The 25,802-nt window shown below is 36.1% G+C and overlaps 1 protein-coding gene across 4 annotated transcripts in view; it reads left to right on the forward strand.

Moving 5' to 3' along the window:
- The window catches only part of VWF (von Willebrand factor), a 115,122-nt gene that overhangs the window by 80,102 nt on the left and 9,218 nt on the right, over positions 1–25,802 (forward strand). For 2 of the 4 annotated variants that reach the window (XM_065742304.1, XM_065742307.1), the window contains 16 exons: positions 196–360; positions 3,693–3,736; positions 4,708–4,885; positions 8,607–8,827; positions 9,753–9,945; positions 10,251–10,592; positions 12,863–13,068; positions 14,025–14,127; positions 14,212–14,286; positions 14,729–14,833; positions 15,265–15,470; positions 16,452–16,601; positions 18,430–18,540; positions 20,442–20,625; positions 21,009–21,049; positions 24,590–24,706. In XM_065742304.1, coding sequence (XP_065598376.1) covers positions 196–360; positions 3,693–3,736; positions 4,708–4,885; positions 8,607–8,827; positions 9,753–9,945; positions 10,251–10,592; positions 12,863–13,068; positions 14,025–14,127; positions 14,212–14,286; positions 14,729–14,833; positions 15,265–15,470; positions 16,452–16,601; positions 18,430–18,540; positions 20,442–20,625; positions 21,009–21,049; positions 24,590–24,706 — 2,441 coding nt within the window. Of the gene's footprint in view, positions 1–195; positions 361–3,692; positions 3,737–4,707; positions 4,889–8,606; positions 8,828–9,752; positions 9,946–10,250; positions 10,593–12,862; positions 13,069–14,024; positions 14,128–14,211; positions 14,287–14,728; positions 14,834–15,264; positions 15,471–16,451; positions 16,602–18,429; positions 18,541–20,441; positions 20,626–21,008; positions 21,050–24,589; positions 24,751–25,802 lie in introns of all 4 variants that reach the window. The other 2 variants (XM_065742308.1, XM_065742306.1) reach the window with 2 other exon arrangements.

Raw genomic sequence — 25,802 nt, forward strand, 5'->3', positions numbered from 1 at the left:
TGAGATGAATAGAACTCGTATTAGGTAACAGTAATTAAAACATCATAATTTCTGCCTTGCATTCACATTATGTAGAGGGAGTGAATAAGTAATATGTGGAAAATTAGCTGTTGAAATAAAATGTTCCTAGTAAATTTTTTAGGAAAATGATAAATCTGCATTATCCACTGAAAATCTTTTATTCTCTTATCATAGAGGTGTCCTTGTTTCCTATTGGAGTTGGGAATGGATATGATGAACAGCAGCTCAGGACTTTGACTGGGCCATCGGCTGTTAATAGAATCATGAAGCTCCAGAATTTTGAAGACTTATCCTCTATGGTCACATTAAATAGCGAATTTATTACTAAAGTATGCATGGGTAAGTCCAATATAGTTGTGGCTTCATAATTTGAGCAAAAACAAAAGTTGAAACACAATAAGCAGCAAAAAGAGCTACAGTGTACAGAAATGTTTATTTCTCTTTGATTTCTGTAACTTTTACTTTATTTCAGGCAAGAATCCTGTGATTTTTCCTGAGCTGAGAAGTCAGACTTGGTCTTCTTTGATAGTGTTTCAATGATAGTCTTAAAAAATGCTAACCTGGATCACCACCACCACTTAAGTGGTAAACTGAGTCTGAGGCCTTTCAGCATGTATCTTCTATTCTAGTTAATGAGTTCTCTACAAGTTTTTAAACTGCAGATGCTTAAACTTTCATGTCTCCTTAATAATGATGGCTGGTCTCTGAAGGACACCAGAAAACCTCAACTGTTCTTAAATGAATGGGACATGGTTCCAATTATTGTGTCCTGTTCTGGGCTCTCCACTATGGAGAGACAAGGACCTTCTGGAAAGAGTCCAATGGAGGCCCACGAAGATAATAAAGGGCCTGAAGAACCTCTCTTATGAGGTTGAGCGACCAGGACCTGTTTAGTGTTGACAAAAGAAGACTGAGAGAGGATCTGATCAATGTCTATAAATATCTAAGGATAATGACGCAAAGGGACAAGGCCAGACTCTTTTCAGTGGAGTATGGTGATAGGACAAGGGTAAACGGAAATAAACTGAAGAAGTTCCACACAAATGTGCGTAAGAACTACTTCACAGTAAGTGTGATGGAGCTCTGGAACAGGCTGCCCAGGCAGGTTACGGGGTCTCCTTCTCTGGAGATATTCAAGCCCCGCCTGAATGCATACCTGTGCAATCTGGTCTAGGGAGCCTGACTAGGCAGGGAAATTGGACTAGGTAATCTCTAGAGGTCCCTTCCAGCCCCTACAATTCTGTGATTCTGTGATTCAAAATGTTAGAAGTTAATTCTGAGTGAAGATTTCAAATAACGTTTTTCTGCACTAGTATCTATCTACGAAGAATTTAACAGAACTCTAAGAAAATGAAAGTTAAGAAAGGCTTAACTGTTTCTAAGGAAAACCAAACAACTGCAATGTATAGGAGAAGAAAGAAGTGTAAAATATTTTAAAAGTTCATTCATTTATTTGTAGATAACAGTTCACCTGCTAACAAAATTCACCTAACAAATTTCATTTCAAATCTGGACAGTATTTTATTTCTTTGCCTCCTTTGTCTGTGTATAAATAGTTTTATTACTTCTGTTTTATTATTACACCTATCACAATAGCATCTATGTAACCTCTCTGCAAGTCAGTGTCTCATTGTGTTTGTCATTACACAGGTTTTTACCAGCTTTAGTAGTGCTTATAATAATAGAAATAGCACAGAAACATACTTCTGTGAGGAAGTTACAGGTTGTGTACAATTCAGCTTTGAGACGTCCAATTAGTCTCCATTGGGCTCACTTCTGGCATTTTAAAACCTCCAGAGCATCAAACAGCTGCTATTTTCTAGGTTTAAGCAGCTGCGATTTTCTTTATGTTCTTTTAAATAAGCTTTTAAAGATCCACTATTTCTCCTCTTGCTATAAAATATATTTAGCCTAAATTAAATCGATACAGTGTGGCAAGCAGGAATTTTAAACTGGTAGCTATTTTCTAATTGCAATCTGTACTGTAATCTATTGACACTAGATGTGGAAGCTTCATTTAATTATAAAACTAAATCCAGCTTTTACAACAAATTGTTAATAAAATAAAAAATTTTATAAATTTGAAAAATCTATCTCTTTCTGTAGATGGTAAAACTTTTCTTATTGAGTGTGAAATGAACTTTTCTTCTTCCTTTTTTTCCCCATTTATTTAATCTTATTTAATTTTCTTATCATAATAAAGTATTATTGTCCCTTTTAGAATCATATAGTTGAATTTCTTGAAGTCCTGTTTGTTTGGTTTTTTTCCCGCTTTTTTTTTTTTAACGGAAGTGTACAAATAATAATACTATTAAAAAGGTTTGAAGACTGAGAGAGGATCTGATCAATGTCTATAAATATCTAAGGATCAGGAGGCAAAGGAACAAGGCCAGACTCTTTTCAGTGGAGTATCTCCTCTTTTCAGTGGTGTACTTTACTATCAGAAATCAAAATAACACAATATAATTGGAATTGAAGCTAATATATCAAATAAAATGAGCAAGAGAAAGTGTCCGATAAACCCAAGGCCTTACGCTAACGCTGAAGGCGAGATGGCAGTTTGTACCCACTGCTGAGTCGATCCCAAAGGAGAGTGTCCCGTGACCACAGACAGTTTTTATCTTTCCCTCTGAGCGAAACATGTAAAAATGCAAAGCATCTCTTAGTCCTCTGGGCAATGTAGTTTTTCTCTTCTGAGACAGGCATATCCATAACTATCGTTGGTCCACGGAGCTGGAGCTTTAACTCTTTAACTCTTAGCACACTACATGATATTGTGATGTGGAATGCCAGTGCCAAAAATCATAAAACCATGACTACATCTAAATGGTTATATAAAAGATATCACGATATTGTCTGAATGTAATGAAACTGAAAGTATTCTTAGTACAGCTGTTCTCATTAATACTAGTTGCTGACACTTTGCTTGGGGTTATTTTCTGTATTTTTCTTTGCATTTAATAAATGTGTATGTGTGGAAACTCTTATTAGCTCTTAATTAGCAGAAAAATTTTTGATTCAGCAAAGAAATATGACAGGAACCTGCCTCAGAGCTAAAGCTATGATCTTCTACAATCTGGGCAGAAATCTATGTCAATACAAGGAGTAATGTAAAATTACAGCCTAAGTGTTTCAATACCTGTTGTTCAAAGTGTATTCTCAGGACTAGTGCCATTGTAGAAGTAAGGTAAAACTAGCACTAAGAAAGTTTATGCATTTGACTTTCTCTTGTCAAATCACAAATGCCTGTGATTTTCAGATAGGGAACTCAGACAGGAATTTCACAGGTGAGTACATAAATGCTTCATTCAGTCTGTAGGGGAAATGTTTGGTGACAAACTGGTGATCGAGTACTTGGTAAGGAGTCTAAATGGCCTAGGGAGCACAGACAGATTGTTTACAACTGTGGCTGCATGCTGAGTGCTATGTAGCCAGAGGGTCATTCAACTGTTGATGAATTCACTTCTTCTTTCTGTATATTACTGTTGACCTACCTGTGAATACTTTGCGGGGTATTGCAAGAACCTGTCAGAAGCAATTCTACTTCTTTGTGAGCAGAACAGAGTCTAATTCACAGTTTTAATTAAGTAGTCTGTATTTTTGTAGACATTGCCTTTTTTAAGCATTGATAAGGGTGTAAGATGGATAAAAGATGTTTGTTTCTCTTTCAGACCCTATCAGAGAATGCATGGATGAGGATGGAAACAAAAAGAAAGTAAGTTTACTGCCTGTGTTATCACCTGCTTTTAAAGTTACAGTGTTCATGGAGGACAAATACCTTCATAGGTGTCCTGGAAGAAGAAGTGTTGGCTAATAATAAAGTTTTCTTTTTGAGAATGATTTTTAAGAAAGAATACAGTGGTTTTTGATCTGATGGGAGGTTTGCTATGCACACAAAGGAGAGTTAATGTGACTAAAGGCAGTTTAGAGATGAAGTACTATGACAGCGTTTGCCTTCTCTGAAGAGAAAAAATGTACTTCCATCACTTGATAAAAACTACTACACACTTGACAATTTATTTGGGAGTGCAAGCCTTAAAATTTACACTGTTCTAAAGAGCAGTCTTCTAAAGAAGATAAATATATGTTTTAATAACTTAATGTTTTAATAACTTAACTTTAAAAATTAATATAATTTTTTAATAACATTACTCTAGTAATTGAACAATTTCCCTATGGGAAGGAATTGCTTTAAAGTTTGGGAGCTGTGGATAAAATCATAGAATATTCTATGCCTCTGTTGCTTTCACTAAATACTCTTAATTCTTGTTGTGCCATGAACATCTCTCCTCAGAACTCTTTCTTAAGTAATTTGGCATTTAAAGAAATGCCGAGGGGAATTATTTGTTGATGTTGTTATCCATGCATGCTATAGAATGGTAAAACTAAAAATAGATATAGTACCAGATAATTCATTTTGTTGTGGCAAAACATCTCCTATTCTAGACTACTATCTTTTGCTTGGAATTTCAAAAGTCTTTTTCCAGCGACGATCCTGCATTTAATTTTCTCTTGCTCATAAAGTCCTCAATACACTACATTCTATTATTTAGTTAGTCAAAGGTAATTTTATTACAGACTGGAGTGTGGTAGAAGCCAAGTTTTGCATTTTTCTCACTTCAACTTCCCTCAGGTCCCCAGAGATGTTCTTTTCAATAGTTAAATATTTGTGTTTCTTTTACCTAGCCTGGTGACAAATGGACATTACCAGACCAATGCCACACTGTGACATGCTTTCCAGGTGATTACACAGTTCTGGAGAGTCACCAAATTAACTGTGAGAGGATGCCAAAACCTACTTGTCACAGCAATCTTCCTGCTGTTAAGGTTGAAGAGACCTGTGGCTGCCGATGGATGTGTCCATGTGAGTATCTGTTTTTGCATGAATGTCTCCCTTTGCTGTCACTTGAAGTTTTTATCTGAAAGTTAATGCTGAATTCAATGAAGATAAGGTTGCATTCTTCAGTCCAATTATACATGTTATTACAGCTAAAATTTGTAAAAATATCAGACTGGAACCTATGGGTGCTTCCTATAACATTTTCAGCCCGTTCAGAGCCTGAATCTTTCTGGTTTATTGAATTTCCCTGGCCTTGATGGTACTTAGAGAATCACATAATTCAACATAATTCTTAAAATTGGAATTTTTTCTCAACTCATGGGATTACTGTATAAAGTAAATCAAAACCCTCAGAATATATCAGAATAGATAGACTTCCTCTTTATAATGCATAATCTCAATTTAGCATCCTCTGCAGGTCAGTTGTCTGTTCCTGGTTCATTGTCTTATTCAGAAACGTAAATGTTTGATATAAATACTAAAAAAAGAAAGTTTTTAGTTGAAACGTCTAAAATATTTTATAATGTTTTAAGTCTTAGTGATACCTTCCCAAAGAACCTACATCTGTCATCATCTTCTTGATCCCATGTGTGTTAATACCAATATGAAAGCATTACTCTTGGCATTGAAATCGTGTCAGCTTAAATAATTTCTGCAAGTTTGAAATTAGAACTGCCATTCCAGTCATTATTCAGTTGTTATGAAGAGGTCTGTAGTTCACTTGAGATATAACTATGTAATGATATGGTTTGGAAGGTACCTTCTGGACCTTCTATTTACAACTCTTCTGCAATGGGCAGGGACACTGTCTACTAGATCAAGATGCACTGGGTGCCATCCAAACCTAGCCTCGAATACTACTAGGGATCAGACATCCTCAGCTTCTCGGGCAACTTGGTTCCAGTGCCTCACTGTCCTCACTGTGAAGAAATTCTTCACTGATGTCTAATATAAATCTTCCGGGTTTTTTTAGTTTAAAACTGATAATCCTTGTCCCATTGATACTCAATCACTCCCTGATCAAGAAATTCTTTCTGTTTTTCTTGTAAGTAAACATTTAGGTACTGCAAAGCCTTAATAAGGTCTCCCCGGAGACTATTCCTCCCAAGATTAAGTAATACCAACTTTCTCTGCCTGTCTTCACAGGAGAGATGCTCCATCCCTCTTATAATCTTCATGGCCCTTCCATGTATCAGCTCTCAACAAGTCCATGACCTTATGTTGTGAGCACACATTCAAGCTTAGTACTCCACATGGGATCTCATAAGAGCAGAGCAGTGGAGGGCTCATTATGACTGACTTTCTGGGCTGTGAGTGAACATTTAACAAATGTCCAGCCACCAGTACACCAAGATCCTTCTCCTTGGGGCTGCTCTCAATCCATTCTGAGACTGTAATCATGCTTGGAATTGCACAGATCCACATAAAGCCCTTGGTCTTGATGAATGTTATGAAGTTCACGCAGGCTCTCTCCAGCCTACTCAGATGCTTCTATATGGTATCTCTTCCATCCTGTGTATTGACTGCATGTCAATGGTTTATGGGCCAGTTCAGTCCATTTCCATGACTAATGGAGCAGGGAAACACACACCCTGGTAAAGGGGGAGAGGGAAAATGTGAAAGGGTAGGGAGAGGGCCTAAAAACAAAACAGTGGCAACAATCTCAGGACGAAAGTTAATTTACTGCTTATGATACTGAAATGCAATATAAGAAAATATAATACAATATAATTGGAATTGAAGCTAATAAATAGAGAGAGACATCATCCAAAAAAACAAAAGCCTTGCTCCAAAGCTGAAGGCAAGACAGTTAGGAAGCACACAATGTAGGTGAGGAGAAAGAAAAGAGGAATGTCTTGTGACTTGTGAACAGTATTATCTTTCCCTCTAAATGGAAAATGGAAATGGAACAGTGAAACTCTTCTGTGATATGTAGTTTTTCTCTTCTGAGAACGAGGTACCTGGAATTACTGACAGTCTGTGGAACAGGAGCATCTAACGCTTTAACTCCCAATGCTCTACATGATGTTATGATGTGGAATACTGATAAAAAACATCATAAAACCATGACACTGCACAATGAAACATCATCAAACTCTCTGAGGATGCACTCAGTCCGACTGTCCATATCACCAAGAAGAATTTTAAATAGTGCCAGACCTAATACCAGCTCATGAGGGACACCATTTGCCTTTGGTTTCCTCCTGATTATCAAGCAGTTGAACGCAACTCTTTGAGTGTGACCATCTGGCTAATTCCTTATCCACCAAAAGGTCCATTCCTAAGTTCCATGTCTCTCCACTTTAGAGACAAGGTTGTCGTGTGATAGTGTCAAACACTTGGCACAATAGATAGATGGCATTGCTTGCTCTTCCCTAATGCATCAATGCTGTAAACTCATAGAAGAAGAGCACCAAACTAGTTAGACATTATTTGCTGTTAAGTGAAGCAGTGCTGGCTGTTCATCAATAACCTCCATGATTTTCATGTACCTTAGTGTGGTTTGTATGAGGATCTGCTCCATGATCTTGCTGACTGATGTGTAGTTGATTCTTCCTTTTTCTCCCTTATTAGAAATGGGATTTATGTTTCCCCTTTTCCAATCAGTAGGAACTTCACAAAATTGACAGTTTCTCAAACATGATGGACAGCTGCTTAGCAACTACATCAACCAGTTCCTTCCGTTCCCTCAGATGCAATGCTTCAGGTTCCATGGTCTTGTTCACCTTCACTTTTCTTTTTAAGTGTATTGAAACATTCATTTTCCTTTTAAAGTAACGAGAAATATTGCTTGTCCAAAACTGATACTAAAACCCTACTGAAATTTACAAGATAAGGCTAAAATGACTCTTCATTTATAAACATAAGTAATTTAAATATTCTCTCTGTACCTGAATAAACAGTAACGTAAGAAATTGAAAAGCTCTATTTTTTAATCACCATTCTTTTTCTTGTTTCTTGTCTTCTTATTTAATTACTTTCATAACTTTAGAAGAAAAAAGTTACTTTTCTTGCAAAAATATCTACTATATATGATCCCTGGAATATTGGCAAATGCTTTTGCAAAGAGAAAGTGTTTGGAAAACTGTTTTTATTATGTCTTAAACTGAACTGAAAGAATTAGGAGCAAGTTACACCACAAAGATGCTTTCTTGCTGAAGTAGTTTAAAATATTACAGCAGCATGATTTGCAGTGTGTGACTCATGCCTCTTGAGAATTATGGACTATATTTAAATGTTTGTGAAGAAGGATAATGTTTATATTCTACTGGCTACAGCACTAAACCATCAGTTGGCTATTAGTTGATAATGCATTCATTATTTTGCTTCTCTTTTCCCCTGTTTTCCATCTGAAAAATATATATATATATATATCTTTGAATGCATTTATGACATTTGATAAAATGAAATAGTGTTGTATTTGAAATGAATATGGAATAAAATGCAATGTCATAATAATGAGACAATCAAGTATGATTTCAGTCTTTCTAAAAATAGGAAATACATTATCCTTGCTTTTATTTTTCTAATTGGATTTATTAGCAGATCACATTTAATGTGAGGGAGCTTCATTCTATTTTAGTAGTAAAAATTTGTCCAGACAATAATACTTAAATAATTTATTATAAATCCATCATTATTATGATTAAAGTTATTTATTAAATTTACATGCCTGTAGTTGTCAAGAAATATTCTTATTTGAAAGAAAGCAAATGTTCAAATGGCATTTTTTGTTGATTTACAGGCATCTGTATGGGAAGTTCATCTAGACATATTGTCACTTTTGATGGGCTAAATTTTAAGCTCATCAGCAATTGCTCTTACACCTTGTTTCGGGATAAGAAACATGATGTTGAAGTTGTTCTCCATGAAGGACCATGCAGAACAATACCAAAGATGAACTGTATGGACTCTATTGAAGTGAATCATTATGGTGTCTCCATTCAGCTCTTCAGTAACATGACAGTAAGCAAAATATAATGAAGTCACCTGTGCATTCTCTGCTCATTCTGTGGAGTTTTAGGTTAGGAGGACAGATTTGTGTCCCTTATCTGTTTTCTGCTCCTCTTGCAGCCTATTCTTAGTTGTTTAAGCAAATGCCTCATTTAAACTTCCTAATGTGTTCTACATTCACATAATAGCCAGCCAGTCATGTTTCTCTTCTTGTTTTTCCCATTATGTTTTGGTGACAATGTTTCCCAGACTCTTCTGCAAGAATGGCAGAAATTAAGACATACTATGCTCTGATTTTCCTTTGTTGATAGAGGTTTTCTGTGAAATATTATCAATCAATGAGTAGGAGAGCAGCCTATTTTTTAAAACCTACATAAGACTTTGGCTACCTGAAGAGTTAAGGAGTTCATTCTTGCTTTGTTTGCTGGTGGATCCCAGCCTCAGAAAAAAGGCCAGATAAGAGTTATGTATTGCATTTATTTTATAAACAGAGAAGTGTTCAAGTGATGTACAAGACATTTGCAGTCTGAATTCTTCAGATGTAAAAGCTGATCTCATCTAACTCATGCAGTAAAATAGGATTAACCAAAAGACTTCTAAGCAATTTGCTATGGTACTGGATAGACTTGACTTTCTATGGAGTCACAGCAATGGTGATGGTCTGAATGCTGCGTTTTAGCTTGGCATTAGGTCAGTGTCTGTGTATCTGTTATGCTGAAGGAATGCACTTATATGGAAAGATAATGAAGAAGTTGTTCATGTAACGCACAGAATGTAAGAGATTTCTGTGCATTTTTACACTCAGTAGAAGTTTTCAGCTTGTAAAATTGACTCTTATGACCAGATTTTGTCAAAATATGATTCAACTATGGATTAACTGTCTGGATTGCTCTTAACTGTCACAATTGATGTGATCATTTTGCCTTTTTAAATACAGGTGACTGTTGATGGTGAAAGCATTCTTGTTCCCTACTCTAGTAGTTTGTTTGAAGTCACTGTCTACGGAGCAATAATGCATGAAATCAAGTTATCCCGTCTTTGTCATAATCTCACATTTACTCCAAGAAACAACGAATTTATTCTTAAACTTAATCCAAAGAGCTTTTCCTCAGAAACACAAGGGCTTTGTGGTAAGTTTGAAAGTTAGGGACTTCAACAGCTTCCTACCTGAATTTCAGCTATTAATAATGGTGAAATTTGTGCAGCCTTGCAAACTCTCTGACCCAGCCAGTCTGCTGTTGGCACATCACTGATCTGTATTTTTTTTGCTGCTATGGCAGTCAGCGTTGTAGCACATTTACTCCCAGTAAGACCTTGAAAACATCAATACTAGGCATCTTTCATGTTTTAATTGTTATCTTTTAATTGTTATCTTATTAATTGTTGACAACTGACTATATTCAGATTATTTCTTTCCTTTTACTCACTCTCCTAGGAGTGTGTGACCAGAATCATGCCAATGATTTCATGTTACGTGATGGCACTGTTACTGCTAACAGTGATGAATTTATTCAAGACTGGACATTGACAGAGATGGGGAAGGTCTGTGAAATCCGCAAAGAAGATGATTGCTCTGAGCATGCCACCAGCCATTGCCATCTTCTGCTCTCTGATCGGTTTTCAGCATGCCATAGGATAATACCACCAGACATGTTCTATGATGCCTGTGAAGAAAGTAGCTGCTATGAGGAAGAAGCCTGTGAGATGTTAACTTCTTATGCTCACATCTGCAGAGAAAATGGGATCTGCATAGACTGGAGAACACCTGAGTTCTGTCGTAAGGGGTTTTCCATATACTAAAACTGGTACAGAAACTGCCTGATTTAGTGCAATATTACTTTTTTAATATCTTGTCATGAGGCAGATCAAGTTTTCATGTGTAAGTGATATAAGAAATCTGGTAGCTGGCTCATAACCTACTAAGTTGCGTATTCTAGAAAAAATGTCTTTTAGTAACATGTCAGCTAGTGAAATGTAGGGCCATTACCGAAGGCTGAAGGAATAACCTATGAAATAAAAATGCAGCTATATGATAGTGTCTGACTTCACAGTCACTGAGCTGTCATGGGGTCATGTTTTAATTGTTAAAACTGCTGCCAGACAATTTTAGTTGCAGACATAGTTGCTTTGGTACAGACACGCAGGAAGGCTAATAACTTGTGCTGGTGGAATTCCTTCTTGGCCTGTAACTGGTTTTTCTTTTTTTTGTTATTGTTTTTTTTATTTTATTTTCGTGGTTGTTGCACAAAATTAGATTTTTCTGAATTTTGTTGATGCACATATTTTTATGAGTAGTAGTCTTTTGGTTATGTGTTTGGTTTTGGTTGATTTTTAAGCTTCTATTGTGCTTACTTAAACACTATGGTATTTTTTTTCCAAGGTATGCTAACTTCACTTCTCAAGCTATCCTTAACTTAGTTTGCAAATATGATTCTCCCTTTTGTCTATATTTTTCTACTTTGTTGAAAGAGAGGAGTTTAAGTGTTATTCGAAGAACATATAGCAAGTCCTTGCAAATGCACAGAGAAGTGCTAGCGCTAAATTCATCCAGTTGTTTTGTATACTTTCTCATCACAATTCTTACAGACCTAAGGATTTCTGCCATGTCTTCCATTTCTTATGGCCTTTTTTTTTCTTTTCCTTCTTAACAGCTCTATTATGAAACATCCTCCAAAAAATCTACATTGTATATTAAATTACTCTTGAGGTGGCATATTCTGTGATCATAGAATACTGCTTTTTGTCTGCAGCAAATTTACAGTAATACAGATACTCATAGCATTATATACATTTTCTTTCCCAGCTAGTCCTTCATATAGTGTCTTGATATCCCAGGTTTATTTTTAATCTGATTTTTCGAAGATATGTGACTACAGTCATTTTTTTTATTGCCTTCTTTCCCTTCCCTTTTCTTCCCAGATGTTTTTTTGCTTCAGAATTGGGAACCTTGCATCCTGTGAATGCATGATACTGCAAAATCTCATTAAATATTTCGCTTTGGTTTGAGATCAGATTGAAGGAATTATGGAATATACAGTCAAGGATATGAAATTGGCCCATATCTCCAGTTAATATCTTTAATACCTTTCTAGAATAGGGTACTGAACAACTTGTTACTGTTGTATACTGATTCTTTTTGGAAACAAAGCTCTCTGAAATGTAGACCTAGAAAAGAGCAGTAGAATATTGCCAATATGATGTGCTTATACTTTAATAACTCTCTGTGGCCTTTAAATTTCCATCTTTCTTACACAACATGTACCAGGATAGCCAAAAAGTTGCCAATTTTAATACTACTTATTTAGTAGTATTAAGTTTTTAGCATCCTCAGAATTGCATCAAAGGAGTATACAGTATGGAAGCAGTGTCCACATGTTTCTCAAATTGCAATCAGTTAGTTTAGTTTGACGATTTTGATGAATTAACTTCTATGAATTCATCAGTAAAACGTAATTAATTGGCTTGAGCAAAGGGAGTTCAACTTTCCTCCACTTATGGCAATTCAGTTCATAAGATGTAGGTATCCCGACAGATTTGGTGTTGTAGTATCAACCTTTTCTGCTCATTAGGTTTCTTTTCTTTTTGGGAGGACACGACTGCCCATCAATTTATAAAAATCTTTTTATTCAGTGCTGTTGCCTGTCATGGATATGTCCTAACCCTGAACTGTTATTGTTGCTTTTGTAATGCATGTGAAGATGGTTCTGAATTCTTATGTCTATTATCCAGTGTTGAAAACAAAGTTAGGCAAGATGTTCAGCTCATGCAAACTATTGTGTCGTCATTGGTAAGTTTGCTGTGTTAGTTCATCAATCTAAAGTACTTGCTTGATGATTTTTGATGTTCTTTCTGTGTACTGTAACTTAAGTATATGCTTTCAAACACTTTATACTGCAGATTTTGTTATTCTTAAAGATGTATTTTCAAAGATGTTAATGACAGCAGAGGACAATTTGATATTGCCTTTCAGAAATCTCAAGAGAATTCTAGAAGTGTGAGTTGAAAATCTGCGTTTTAGATTAAGAAGTTTTTTTTTGTCTTCCTCAGCAATGAAATGTCCCACATATTTGATATATGATCACTGCCACAAAGCCTGCATAAAGATCTGTGAGAATAGTACCAGTTTCAGTGTCTGTAAAGATTATCCCACAGAGGGCTGCTTCTGTCCAAACGGGCAGGTGGTTTTCAATGACAGCTGTGTTGGTGATGAAGTTTGCACACAATGCATCAGTGAAGATGGCACATACCATCAGGTAGCTATATACTTATCTTGTTGTCTTGCGAGTGGTTGGTGTTCATACTTTTGCAAGTAAATCTGTCTTATAAGTCTAACTTCTTTTCCCTTTGGACGTTTTATTTACTAGCTCTGTTCGTCATGACAGCTGTCAGTCTTGTAAGCTTTCCTGTGTGAAACTGGCTGGTACAAATATAAAACTCACAACTGAGACTGTATACATCCGGAAACACATCTTCTGTGAAGGGAGGCTAGAGGAGGAATGGAATAAGCCAAGTTTTAGCAAGATGAACACTTCATTCAGCAGGCTTTTTTCAATAATGACGATTTAACCATTAGCCCAAAACACTTGCTTGTTATATGTAATATTACTTTTGCAAAGCTTACTGAAATATTTTCACATGCAAAACAGAGATGGCTTCACCTGAAGATGTCCCTGACCAATCTGGTGTCCTTCTACAATGGAGTGAGGGCACTGGTGGACCAGCGAAGAGCAATTGATGTTGTCTATGTAGAGTTGTAAAACACCTTTGACATAGTCCCACATAACATCTTTATGTCTAAATTGGAGAGATATGGATTTGAAGGATGGACTCTTTAGTGAATTAGAAATTGGTTTGAAAGTCACAGCCAGGGGGTTCTGGTGAATGGCGTTAGATTAAAATTCATAACATCTGAGATTTTTTTTGTGCATAAAACAAAAGTAATTTCTCATCTCATTCACACATTAATTACATGTTTAGCTAAATTTGTACACTATAATTATTTCAGAGTTATGGATCCTCTTAGTTTCCTACTGTTACTAGAGAAACCTCATGTAGTCTTCAGGTTTTCCTCATTAATTTTGCTCACCCTTACCTACTCCCATTGTTAATATACTAGTACACTAGTGATCATAATACATATGCATTTCTTTCTGACAATCAATGCAGTTTTTTGTTTGGTTTTTTTTGTCTTTTATTTTTTTTCCTGAAGCACATGGAAACATGGATTCCCTCTGATGAGCCTTGCAAGATTTGTACATGTCTTGATAACAGAAAAGTAAACTGCACTCTTCGACCTTGCACTACTATAGAAAGTAAGTTAGTTTAGCTCTCTGAATATAATTGGTCTCAAACACATTTGTTTTAGTTCTTACTTAAACTTATTTTATTCTCTCTAGCTGTGCAATGTGGCCCCTGTGAAGTTCCTCGTCTGCGCAGGGATCCCAAACAATGCTGCCCTATGTATGATTGTGGTAGGTTCTCATAAGCTGTTGGAATCTTCTTGGTACAGGTTTTTATTAGATTCTTCAAAACTATACAGACTGCATCTTCATTTAACACAATACAATTTTTTTTTTAAACCACTGAATGACTGATTTATCATCGCACAGAACAACTTGGAAAGGAAAAATAAATAATACTGAGGAAATTTCAAACTTGACTTTGCCCTTCTGTAAGAGATGAAGAAAGGAATGGAACTTTTATTGAAAAATATTTTATTGAAAACTATTTATTTAACTATTTTATTTTATGAAACTTAGACTTTATGAACATGAAGTACATTAAAACTTTATTACATTAAAAATTGAGTGTACAGAACAAGCATAATGGGGATGTTCCTGAATGCTTATATCTTTTGTAGAAATTTAACTAGTCAAGAATGGTTTTAAACGCTCTCTCAATTACTCTTCTTAGTCTGTGATCTAGTTTCTTGTGATTTGCCTCCGGTCCCTGACTGTGAGTTCGGCCTGCAGGTTGTTCTGACCAACCCTGGAGAATGCAGACCAAATTATACATGTGGTAAGACATAGTTATCTATTTAGCACTGATTGACACTGGAGCACTATATTTAAATAACACTAAAAGTATTTTATTAATGGCATTTTCCCTCTGAATGTTTTTATTTGGGAGCCATTGGCCATGTAATGATCTCATAGAACTGGAAAAAAGATTTGTCACTTTCAAAAGTTTGAATTTAGGAAACTGCGAACACTGTATGTGTGCTCTGAAATTAGTGACTATTTTGAAAATATTTTTGTAATATGTGAGAAGTTAGAAGCTTCTTCCGAATCTGCCATACAGTCGGACCTGGGTCTTTTATACTTGTTTTGCTTACTAGTTATTTTAAGTTGGTGTGTAGTAACTTGAAGAAGCAATTAGTGCCTTGCTGCCTAAAACTGTCCTGTTCATTTGCAATGCTCTGAAATTGTATGTGCTTAATCTTCTGCTAGCTTGTAACAGAGAAGCATGTAGTTTAGTTCAAAGACCTTTTTGCCCACCCCATCGGGAGCTGACTGTTTTGAAGACAGATTGCTGCGACAAATATGAGTGTACCTGCAGCTGCAGTAACTCAACAGTGAGCTGTCCTCTTGGGTATTTATCCAGATCTCTCACCAATGACTGTGGCTGCATATCTACTACTTGTGTTCCAGACATGGTAAGGGAGGAGAATTAGAAGTCCGAGGATAAGATTTTCCTTTATGTGTGAGGTGACAGCACCAAATACAGTCTGTAGATAGATAAACAGACTACTTAAAAATGATATGTAGGCATTATTTTTGTGTGTGAGAAAAATGCACCCCGTGCAATCTACTCTAGTTACATAATACTGTAATTTTATTCTGATGTAATCACTCTATTTTTTGATTTTGAGATATGGAGATGATGATACATGACAGTATATATTTATACATATATAATCTATAAATATACATGAATGTTATATCCACATATATATGTATCAAATCCATATATACTATATTTAAAATTTTAGAGGTCTTTTTGAAATTTTTGGTTTGTTTCTGGATAGCAGGTGTGTACTTCCAGCTTAGTATAATTATTGTATTTTAGAATTTTATATTTTAAATCATATACTAACTTTATTGACATATTTACATCACCTTAGACCCAGATGTCTCTTATTTTGATAACCTTTGTCTGAAGAGTTATTGTACATGAAGTGAACTATATTGCTAATTTAATTCATTTTTCCAAATTAGTATCTGGCTTGGTTAAAGGTTCACTATGATACTTTTTTTCCCCTAATGTTGCTAATCTTTTATTAAGTTATTACATTACATTAATCCTTAATATAAGATTACTCAGAAGTGAGGCAGTGAAACCTGTTCACTGGTGCAACCTTTCATACCAGCTTAACATAGCGTTAGTATGTCTTGCTACTCAGGAAATCTAGGCTTTGTTTTCTTATCATATGTACCTCAAAGATATAAAGCATTTTGGTTCTTTGTGCATCAGATTTTATGTCGATAAAATTAACAAAAATACACGTCTTTTACAATTTGCTGTAAAAATGTACTAAGAGAGATTAAATTTTTTTATAAACAGCCTTTTGGAACTTAGCACAAGTACTTACAAGTAGCAGTATGTTCTTTCATGTATAAATTGTTGCATTTGATAGGTCTGTGTGCACAACAACATTGTCTACCCCATTGGGAAAACCTGGAAAAATGGTTGCAAAGAATGTTCTTGCACTAGTATGAGAGATGATATTACAGGATTTCAGATGATGGAATGTCACGACAAAATATGTAACACATTCTGTTCTCGGGTAAGTTACATTTAATGTACTATGCACTATGCACTAGCCGGCAGAGTACTGATGGAAAATAAAATGCTTTGAAACTTGGTAGTCTAGAGAAAGAAAAAAATTATATATAGGAAGTAAATGTTGTACCAGTGAATTATCTTGGAAACAAAACCTAGGAGTGTCTGAGTATTACTGAATTTATTTTAGGGTTTCAAGATTAGATTCTGCTGACAAGAAAATCTGAATTAACCTTATTTTACTTTCCAGTTATAGAAGAATCACACCATGAACCACCCCCGTCTATGATTTACATCACTTGCATAAGAAGTACTCACAATGCCCAAAGTTTAAAATGACCAAATTCTAGCTGTAGTTCATTTATTTTTTATTTTTTTAGGTCTGTCTATTGTTCAGCTCTGTCAATTACAGAATTACAGACATGCTGTGGCATTTCTTATGCTCAGTTATCTGCCACATAACTTAAAATGATCTACTATTTTTGAAAGCCCTCAGAAATATGAGTTGATTTGTTATATTGGTATAAATCAGCAAGAGACAGATATTCAGTACAACAAGCTGGCAGAAGAATTTGAGAAAAGTTAAAGGAATTGGTTAAAAGCTAGCAATTCTTGCTAGTGTCACAGATTAGGAAACTTTGGCCATACAATAGTTAATGGAAAGAAATGATATATATATTTTTCATATTGCCATTAAATAACTCAGTATATTTACTTAACATTTTTCACTTCTACATAATGTGGAATGAAAAAAATACTGAAATTTAATGTGATGCCTTAGAGTTATGTCTAACATCTTTTGTCCATAATCCCTGAGCATTCAAATGTCCTTGCTTATTGTGGTTAGCATTTATGGGGACAGACAGTGAGGAATATACAGCTCAGGTTTCCAGAAAAAGCAGTAAGAGAATAAAAGCAAAAATATAAGTGACTGCCTAGCCACACAGTGACAACATACATCCCTTACCAGATGACATTTGGTCAGAAGAGAAGTTAAACTACAAATATTGGATACCACCAGAAATACATTTGCCTCTTTCTAAAATTCTCGGGATATATTTAGATTAATTAAGATAGTTCTTGATGGTACTGGCTGATTTCATTCAGGAAAGTGCATATCTGACCTGAAGAATCTCCTTCCTTATTGATAGTTAAGTGTTCACAATCTGTGAGTCTACAAGTGTTGTGCAGGATCCACGTGGTTTGGCAAGACTGGGACATGTGAGATTTAGAGAATTCTCTGCAAATATTTTCCTGGCCCAGGGTTTTCCTCATGTATGTTTTGTCCTCTGAGTCATGAAGTGAAGCCCAGTAGATGTCATTAAAAAAACTTTTTTCCTAAGCGCAGAAGCAAAGATGAGCTAGCTAACATTCGAGTTGTTTTTAAAATCTTTATAGTGGACTATATGTTTTATTAGCCCAGGAAAATTTGACGAGTTGACCAAGCAGCAGGTATACGATATATATATATATATAAGACCTTATGTTCCAGGTATAAATCGAAACATCAGTGCTTTCAGTCATCTGTCATATGTCTTCATGTTGGCTTGTGCACGCTGCTCTTGTGCCCTTAGAGGTCAACAAACCTGAATTTGTCACTGGGATGCAAATTCCTTTAGACGAATTTAATTCACTGTGCTGGGTCAGAAGTTTCAATGATATTTTTGGTCTTCCAGAGCTTCATGGGAGATAAGAAGCACTTGATTTTTTTCCTTAAAAAGAAGATTCACTTTTTCCTTAAAAAGTTGCTAACATTAAATCTTCAGCTCTTTTATTTTTTTCCTTCTCATTTGTCTTCTCTTTTTTGATTAATCAGTCCTTTTCTCGCACAGGGATATAAATATATTGTCCAAGATGGGGAGTGCTGTGGACGCTGCCAGAAAACTGCCTGTGAGGAGCAACTGTTCTGGTCCCGGGGTGATGCAGATCCTCGTTTATATGAGGTGAGGTGACAGTAGGGAGGACTTTTCCTCTTCTAAAACAAGTGCCCTGGCATTATTTTGTATTCCACAGAAGACGACAAAGTTATTTTTCTTGTAAGGTAAGCAGTGCTGAAAGTCAGTGGGTACTGGGCCTGTTCTTTCACTTCATTCAGTTAACAAGCAAATAGTCCCCCCATCCCATTTAAAGCTCTAAGGAAAAAAAAAATTTTCTTTAGAAAATTAATAATTTCACAAATGATAGCTCAAAAGAATGCTAATGGAAAACTATACTTCTATAATTGTATTAAATCAGTTTAAATTATCCTAATGGTGGGTAGTGTGTAGATTGGATATTTAATTGCTCGAATTCTACTGTTCTGTTCAAATAGTATATCCTATTTTATATGAGTCGAAATATCAGAAACTGAATGTGGATAGAAATAGGAATTACATCTAAACTGGAGATAAAGGCTGCATGTCAGCTCAGGCTGTGGTTGTCTAGGCATGCCTCTTCTTTACTCAAAATAGTAGTTTATTTTCAGTGTTTTCTCTACTTCTTACTATTTATTTTTGTCCTTTCCAAAAAGACCAGTAAGTACATGCAACAAGCCATTCAGAATATGTTGCAGACGCTCTATTCCTTTGGACAATTAAACTAATATTGGTTTCTCTCTTTTTTTTTGTTTTAATTTTTCTGTTTATTCAGTTTATTCTGTCCCTAATCCAACTAACTGGCCTTGGCAAACCTTTGTCATCCCTAGTAGCATTAAATTACTTAATGTTATGCAGAAATTTGGATTTGGTGAAGAAAGGAAGGAACAGTAAGTTAAATGAGCTTAAAATAAAAGACCTTCTCCCATTGTTTTTTTCCTTGTTATTCATTACAGCATGTCTGTGCATATAGTTATACAGCGCTTTCATATATTTGGTATTAACTTTCAAATAACTTCTTTTACAAAGGCAGTTTGCTGCTGTCCTTTTAAAAATGTATCATTTTGCAGTCTGCTTCTTTCCTGATTTCTCCAAAGGTATTTCTGAATGTGGATCAGTATTATACTCTGCTATGTAAATCAAGCCTTCAGAAGGCCTATTTTGACATGATGTATCATAACTGGGTTCTGTTGTGTTAATGGGGTTATAGATCCATATACTTTGTTGTCATTGCTGTGTATTCTTTCTTCTCCTCTGTCATGAGCAAATAATGAACTAATAAACAGGAGAAGGATAATCAGGAACTTTCTAAGCAATGATGTTTGACTTGGAAGTAAAATTAATGATCACCTAGTTCAAACCATCATTATCCTTGAAGTGCATTCAAAGTGCATGAAAAGTGGAAGCATCTCACCTTAAAGGAGTAATGAACTCTGGTAGCACTGAACTCAGGTAGCATTTTTTTCTGGCCTGTGCTGCTGTCTCTTGCCATGACCTGCCTTGTCTGACCCATTGGTGATATAACAAGCAGGGGATATCACAAGATGTGGTCTCTCCTACATTTTTCTTCTCAGGAGAAGTTTTTTCTCCTCAAGAACTTGTTGTTAAAGGCCTTCTTGGGCTTAGTGAAGCTAAATTGCAGTAGTTTCCAGTGGAAGGATGGTCAGCTTGGCTGCTTAGTGGTGCAACACAACCAGCTACCAGGAGAAAATGTAAATTTAAATCTATGTAAGCATGAATTTTCTTCGTCACACCATATTTCAACTGTTCCTTTCATTTCCTGCTTAGGGACACTTCTGTAAATCCTATGCCCTCCAAACCGAGTAGAAGACAGATTGTCACAGATTGTGAAGAGCTATTGAGTGACAGATTGTTCCCTAAGCAGTAGATGTTTATTTTGCAAACTAGCACTTTGATTGGGGTGCCCTTCACTTTGTTCAGTGGCACAAAAACTGCTGCCCATATTTAATCCTTTTACAATTTCCTGTCAGGTTGGCACAGAGTGGCGATCACCCTTCCATAGGTGCATAATCAATGAGTGCATCCGAGTGAATGATGAGGTTTTTGTGCAGAAAAAGAATGTGTCCTGCTCTCAGATGGATGTACCTGACTGTCCAGATGGAACTGAGTTACGCTGTGACCAAATAATAGACTGTTGTCCTTCGTGCAGATGTGGTAAGGCTTTTATATACGACAAATGGAGTCACCTCACATGTCAATCTCCTATTTTACAACGACAAACAAGTACTGTAACTTGCTGAAAACTTTTGAGTGTGTTTTCTGAGAAGCTGAAGATTGAAATGGAGGTGAAATCTACATAATAAATAAATATTAGAAAAGGGCAGGGAAAGAAAATGAAACAAAGACTGAGCAAGGGATACTTGGATGTGGAGATTGGTATCGCTGATAAATTCTTACTTTTTTATGTAATGTAACGTTGTACTTATTTTTACTGAATCTGGATTTAAACGTCCTCAGCTGGAACTCATGAGTAAAAAATGCATACTTGTGGATTACAAGTAACAGCACATTAAATGGAATATTATCATCTCTTTCAGTACCCATAAATGGTTGTCCTTTGAATGGCACTGTTATTGGGGTAAGACAAACTTTATACCAAACTTTTTACCAATATTTTATTGGTGTAATTCAGTGTATCACATTCACTCCACTATTCTTAAGTAAGTGGTGGGCTTTAACTGCAGAATTTCAAGTAGGTGTTTTCTCAGGCTTTTACAGTTGTAACTTTGTAGAAAAGTTGAATAGAACATGGCTTTATGAACATTATTACCTGGACTGACTGACACTGGGAATAATTCCAAGTGTCAAGATCTGCTATGTCAGCCAAGAAAAGGTATAACGTGTATTATATAAGGGGAACAAGTTGCATCAATCTGTTGTTTCACTCAGTTCTGTATGCTAAGCTATGTTTGCTCACAAAACATCATTATTAAAGTCCATTTGCATACTGATCGTGAAATATTCTAAAAAAATATGCAAAACTAAGCTGTGATATAAACTTTGCATCAAAGTAAGTCCTGCTTCCAAAAGCTTAGGGCACTTCTGTATGTTTTGTTTTAATGTGTTTTCTAGTTTGCACTATATTTCTGCCTGTAACTGTGATTTTTGTATAGCTCACCTTTACCTATCTTTTTGTATAAAACTTGAATTTTTAAGCTATCCAGTGAACATAGAAACTGTTTTATCAGTTGTGAAGTAGTAGTTCCTTTCATCATGATTGGAAAGCATAGTCTTACATAGGAATTTTGTGGTAAACATTTAAATCTATTGGAACTTAACTAAGTTTAGAGCCAAAAAGAGAATCGAAGGTACTGGTGAACCTCCCCAGTGAAGAAAGGTTCAGGAATTTGGGCTTGTTTAGTTTAGAGATGGCTCTGGGGAGACCTCACTGTGGCCTTCCAGCACTCAATAGTGCTGGAAGCACGAATTACAAGCACGAATGGGACCAACGTATTACATGGTGTGCTAGTGATAGGACAATAACTTAACAGAAAAAAAAGAGAAGATTTAGGTTAGACATAAGGAAGAATTTTTTTACTGAGAAGATGGCAAGATGCTGGAACAGGTTGCTGAGAGAAGGACGCCTTTTCCCTGCAGGTGCTCAAGGCCAGGGAGAACGGGATCCTGTGCATCCGAATCTCATGGTTACAAACCCACTACAGCAGTGCTATTATTGATGAACCAAACGACCTTTATTGGCCATATATTCTTTACTAGAATTGTCATTCAGATATCCAAAACAAATGTTAAGAGTAGACAACATAATGTGTTTTGTATATTTGGTTACCATTCTACACCTGTATAGGTAGGGTAAATACCACAAAAGACTGATAAAAGTGTGACAGGCTCACCAGTCACTGTTAGTAGACGCTCACCTGAAACTCCACGCAAGAAATCTACCAGGAGATCCTTCCCTAGTGTTGGCCAACCCTTTAATGGGATCTGGGAGAGTTGGAGCCAGGCTCCACCCCTTTCAGTCACACAGGTGAATTGCCTTCACCTGTGCTCCTGCAGCTGACTCAGTGCATGCTTCAGGTGATCAATCAGTGGTCCAGACCCTGATTCAACAGTTCCCATGCACTCCACCCCTTCATGACGTGAACCACTGATCAAATTAACTATAGGGTGAGCCTTCCTTAATAGAGACCCAATGCATCATGACACTTGTATAATTGCCCACTATGATGCATATCAATATTTGTTTTGTTGAGGCATTTAGTCCTCATTTTTTGGTTGTTAACATGTCCAACTGCTGTTGTAATTTCTCAGTACCGTCTCTTAATACTTGGCTCTCAGATTCTACGATGATATTTTTTACTTCCAGTTTGTGAAGTGCTATTGCCAGAGGTCAAGCCACAGCAGATGGAGTTATCCAACACTCCTTTGTAATAAATACACCATTAATTAAATCCTAGAAATAATAGATTAAATTTGCCAGTGAAGCAGAAACAGTCCCTGTAACCAGCAGAGGTCCCCATTATTCAACAATAGTGGCTAAGCTGTAACAGGGTGACCCCATATGGTGGTCAGACCTTAAATGAGGACTGGGAGAGGTGGAGCCACGCTGCATCCCTTCTGGTCACAGAGGTGAATTGCCTTCAACTGTGCTCCTGCAACTGACTCAGCGCTCACCTCAAGTGATCAAACAGTGGTTCAGGCTTTGACTCAACAGTTCCCATACATATGTGTCTTGATTTCTGCATCCATTTTTGTCTTTCAACCCTCTAGATTAATATTTGCAATAGAATGTTGAATTAGTGAAAGGGAAGGATCTTGTACTGAAATCTCAAGCTGAATTATTAAAATACTGATATCTTCCCATCAGGTTTATAATCTCCATCATATTTTCTGGAGGATCTTTTTCCTAGACCTCTATGAACCCCTAATAAGTCATTTCTGTAGTTGGTGCTCTATTAAAAACCACTGAGTTTTTAAGACAGCTGTTGTGCTGGGGTCTAGTGTTATAATGTAATTAATATTTTTTATTCGAAACTTGTTCTTCAGTGGATATGTGGGAATACTAGCTCAGAACTACTCCTAAACCCATTACACAGTTGCTTCTTAGTTTTCTTCCATTTGTTCCAGGAATGTTCACTTGTGTGGAAGAAAAAAAAAGAAATTATGGTTACATGTAGTATGAAGAACAGGAACTTCCTGTTCTTTGAGAAGTCAGCAGAGAAATTCCATTTTAAAGCTTATTCAGAGCTTTTGTCATGCAATTGTCAGTGTCAGTTTATTAGCTTTTAGATTTTCTTTGTGCAGTCTTCAATGCACTCCTTCAATTTTGTCCCCCTAGCCAAAGCAGTTTATTATTTTGAGGTTGAAATGATAGGCTTTGTTCTTTGGAGGCAGAATTTGGATTTAGAATATCTTTAATCCAGTTGTGAACTTGACATCCTGTTCTTTCATATCTACTAGTGTAGTTTTTTGTTTTGTTTTGTTTTGTTTTTTTTGCTTGCTTGCTTTGAAAAATGTGATGGGATCAAAAAAACACAGTGATGAAAAAAATTTATGTGTCAGTTCAGACATTTTCAGAGATTTTCTTATAACTGTGAGGTAGTCCAGTTCATCATTCAGTAACTGCTTTTGTTTTTTTTTCTCCTTCTACTCTTGCTAGTTTTAAACTTCTCAGCCATTAGGGATTCAAGGTTGTTTTTTTTGTAGGAACAGTAACAAGTAATTTTCATTGCTAAATTGGTTGGTCAAAAACAAAAAATTGTTGACAAACTGAGATAAATGACACTTGAGATAAATGAACTGACGGGAACCACACTTAGTAAGGACAACTCATGACAAAATCTTCCTCACAGTTTTCAAGGATTCCTTTCTTCCTTGTTAGCTCTGTAATTAAGGAAGTAAGAAATAACAAAGCTGTTCTGGAAATTACCTGATTCTAAATGCTTTTCTTGAAAAATAGGCTTATTTGCTGCTTGTTGAGAGATTATAAATGTAAAATTTGGTTCTCTGGAAAGTGAGGACATTGATTTTATTTTCTCTTGCAAAGAATTAAAGAATTTTGCTTGATCAAAGATATTTAACCTAGAAAAAATTGCTTCTTATTTTGAGTTTTGCTCAAGAGAAAATCTCTGACTTAAACAAACCATTTCTAATGTTTCAGCCATGGAAACGCATGATGGTGGATCAGTGCACAACATGCATCTGCTCCCTCCAGTCAGTGTCTTCTCAGAGATACAGTCTCACATGTACAAAATTCAGCTGTGAACCGTGCCCAACAGTAAGTGCAAGTGTTCTGGATTCTCTGATTAAGAGTCCCTGATGGTAAGATATTCATTGGATATACCAGTTTGTTTTGTACAACTCAGGCTTCTTACCTTTTGAACAAAATGAGGTTTTAGAAATTACTGGTTAGAGAAAGTGCTATAACTGCTGTAGTGTCCTTTCCTACATTATTTCTGTCCATTCTGACAGCTCAGTCAGAATCTTCCTTCAGGATTTTCCTATGACTATTTCAAAATTGTCTAATGTCTGAATCCAGTACTAATTTAAAGTGATTGTCCCCATCATTTTCACAGGCCTTGAAGTCTGCTGCTCCTTCTGTCATTAGCAAGGAAACAGGTGTCATTTTTACTCCATTAACCAACAGTGTGACTGGAGTGCCCAGCTAGTTTGCTGACTCACATATATTTTTATATCAATAATTCAAAATGATGGAGATCTAAGCAAATTGTCTTCCCCTGTCCAAAGAACATAGACCAGTAACTAACTTTTCACAGAAAAATGTTTAAATGCCCTCTCCTCTTCTGCCATCCCCTGGGTGACGAATGGAAGCCCATTCACCACCCATTCACCATTCCCATTGTGTGGGATTGGCCCACACAAACCCACAGACCATGCAAGTAAATGGCCATTGCATCTGAAACAAATCTCTGGCATGATCTTACAGAATTCCTGGTTGATATCTAGGAGAATAGATCAACAGAATCCTTGCATGAGGAGGGGACAGAGTTTTGAGAAAGTCTGGTAGAAGTTGAAGGGAAAATGTAGTAAATCACATTTGCTGGTACCGGCTGCACTAGTAAACCAAACAGAACAAAACCATAGGCTCAAGTTATGACCTGTAATCCATATATTGATGAATTGTTAGCAGTGTTTCAGCTAGTTTGTCTTGCAAATAATGCATATTCAGAGGTCACTGCTTGATACAATCCAGTGACTATTTCCTAAATACACTAGAAATAGCCAGTCAATTTCATGGGGAGAAAGCAATTTAGACATACACATATAAGTTTCACTACTCTACTGGGTGAGAAAACAGGCCTCAACCTAGTTTATTTGCACCCTGTGACAAGAGGATAAATCTGGAATACTTA

Source organism: Cyrtonyx montezumae, unplaced genomic scaffold, assembly GCF_038088225.1.
Source record: "Cyrtonyx montezumae isolate F1298 unplaced genomic scaffold, pur_monq_1.0 scaffold_3, whole genome shotgun sequence".
NCBI classification, from domain to species: Eukaryota; Metazoa; Chordata; class Aves; order Galliformes; family Odontophoridae; genus Cyrtonyx; species Cyrtonyx montezumae.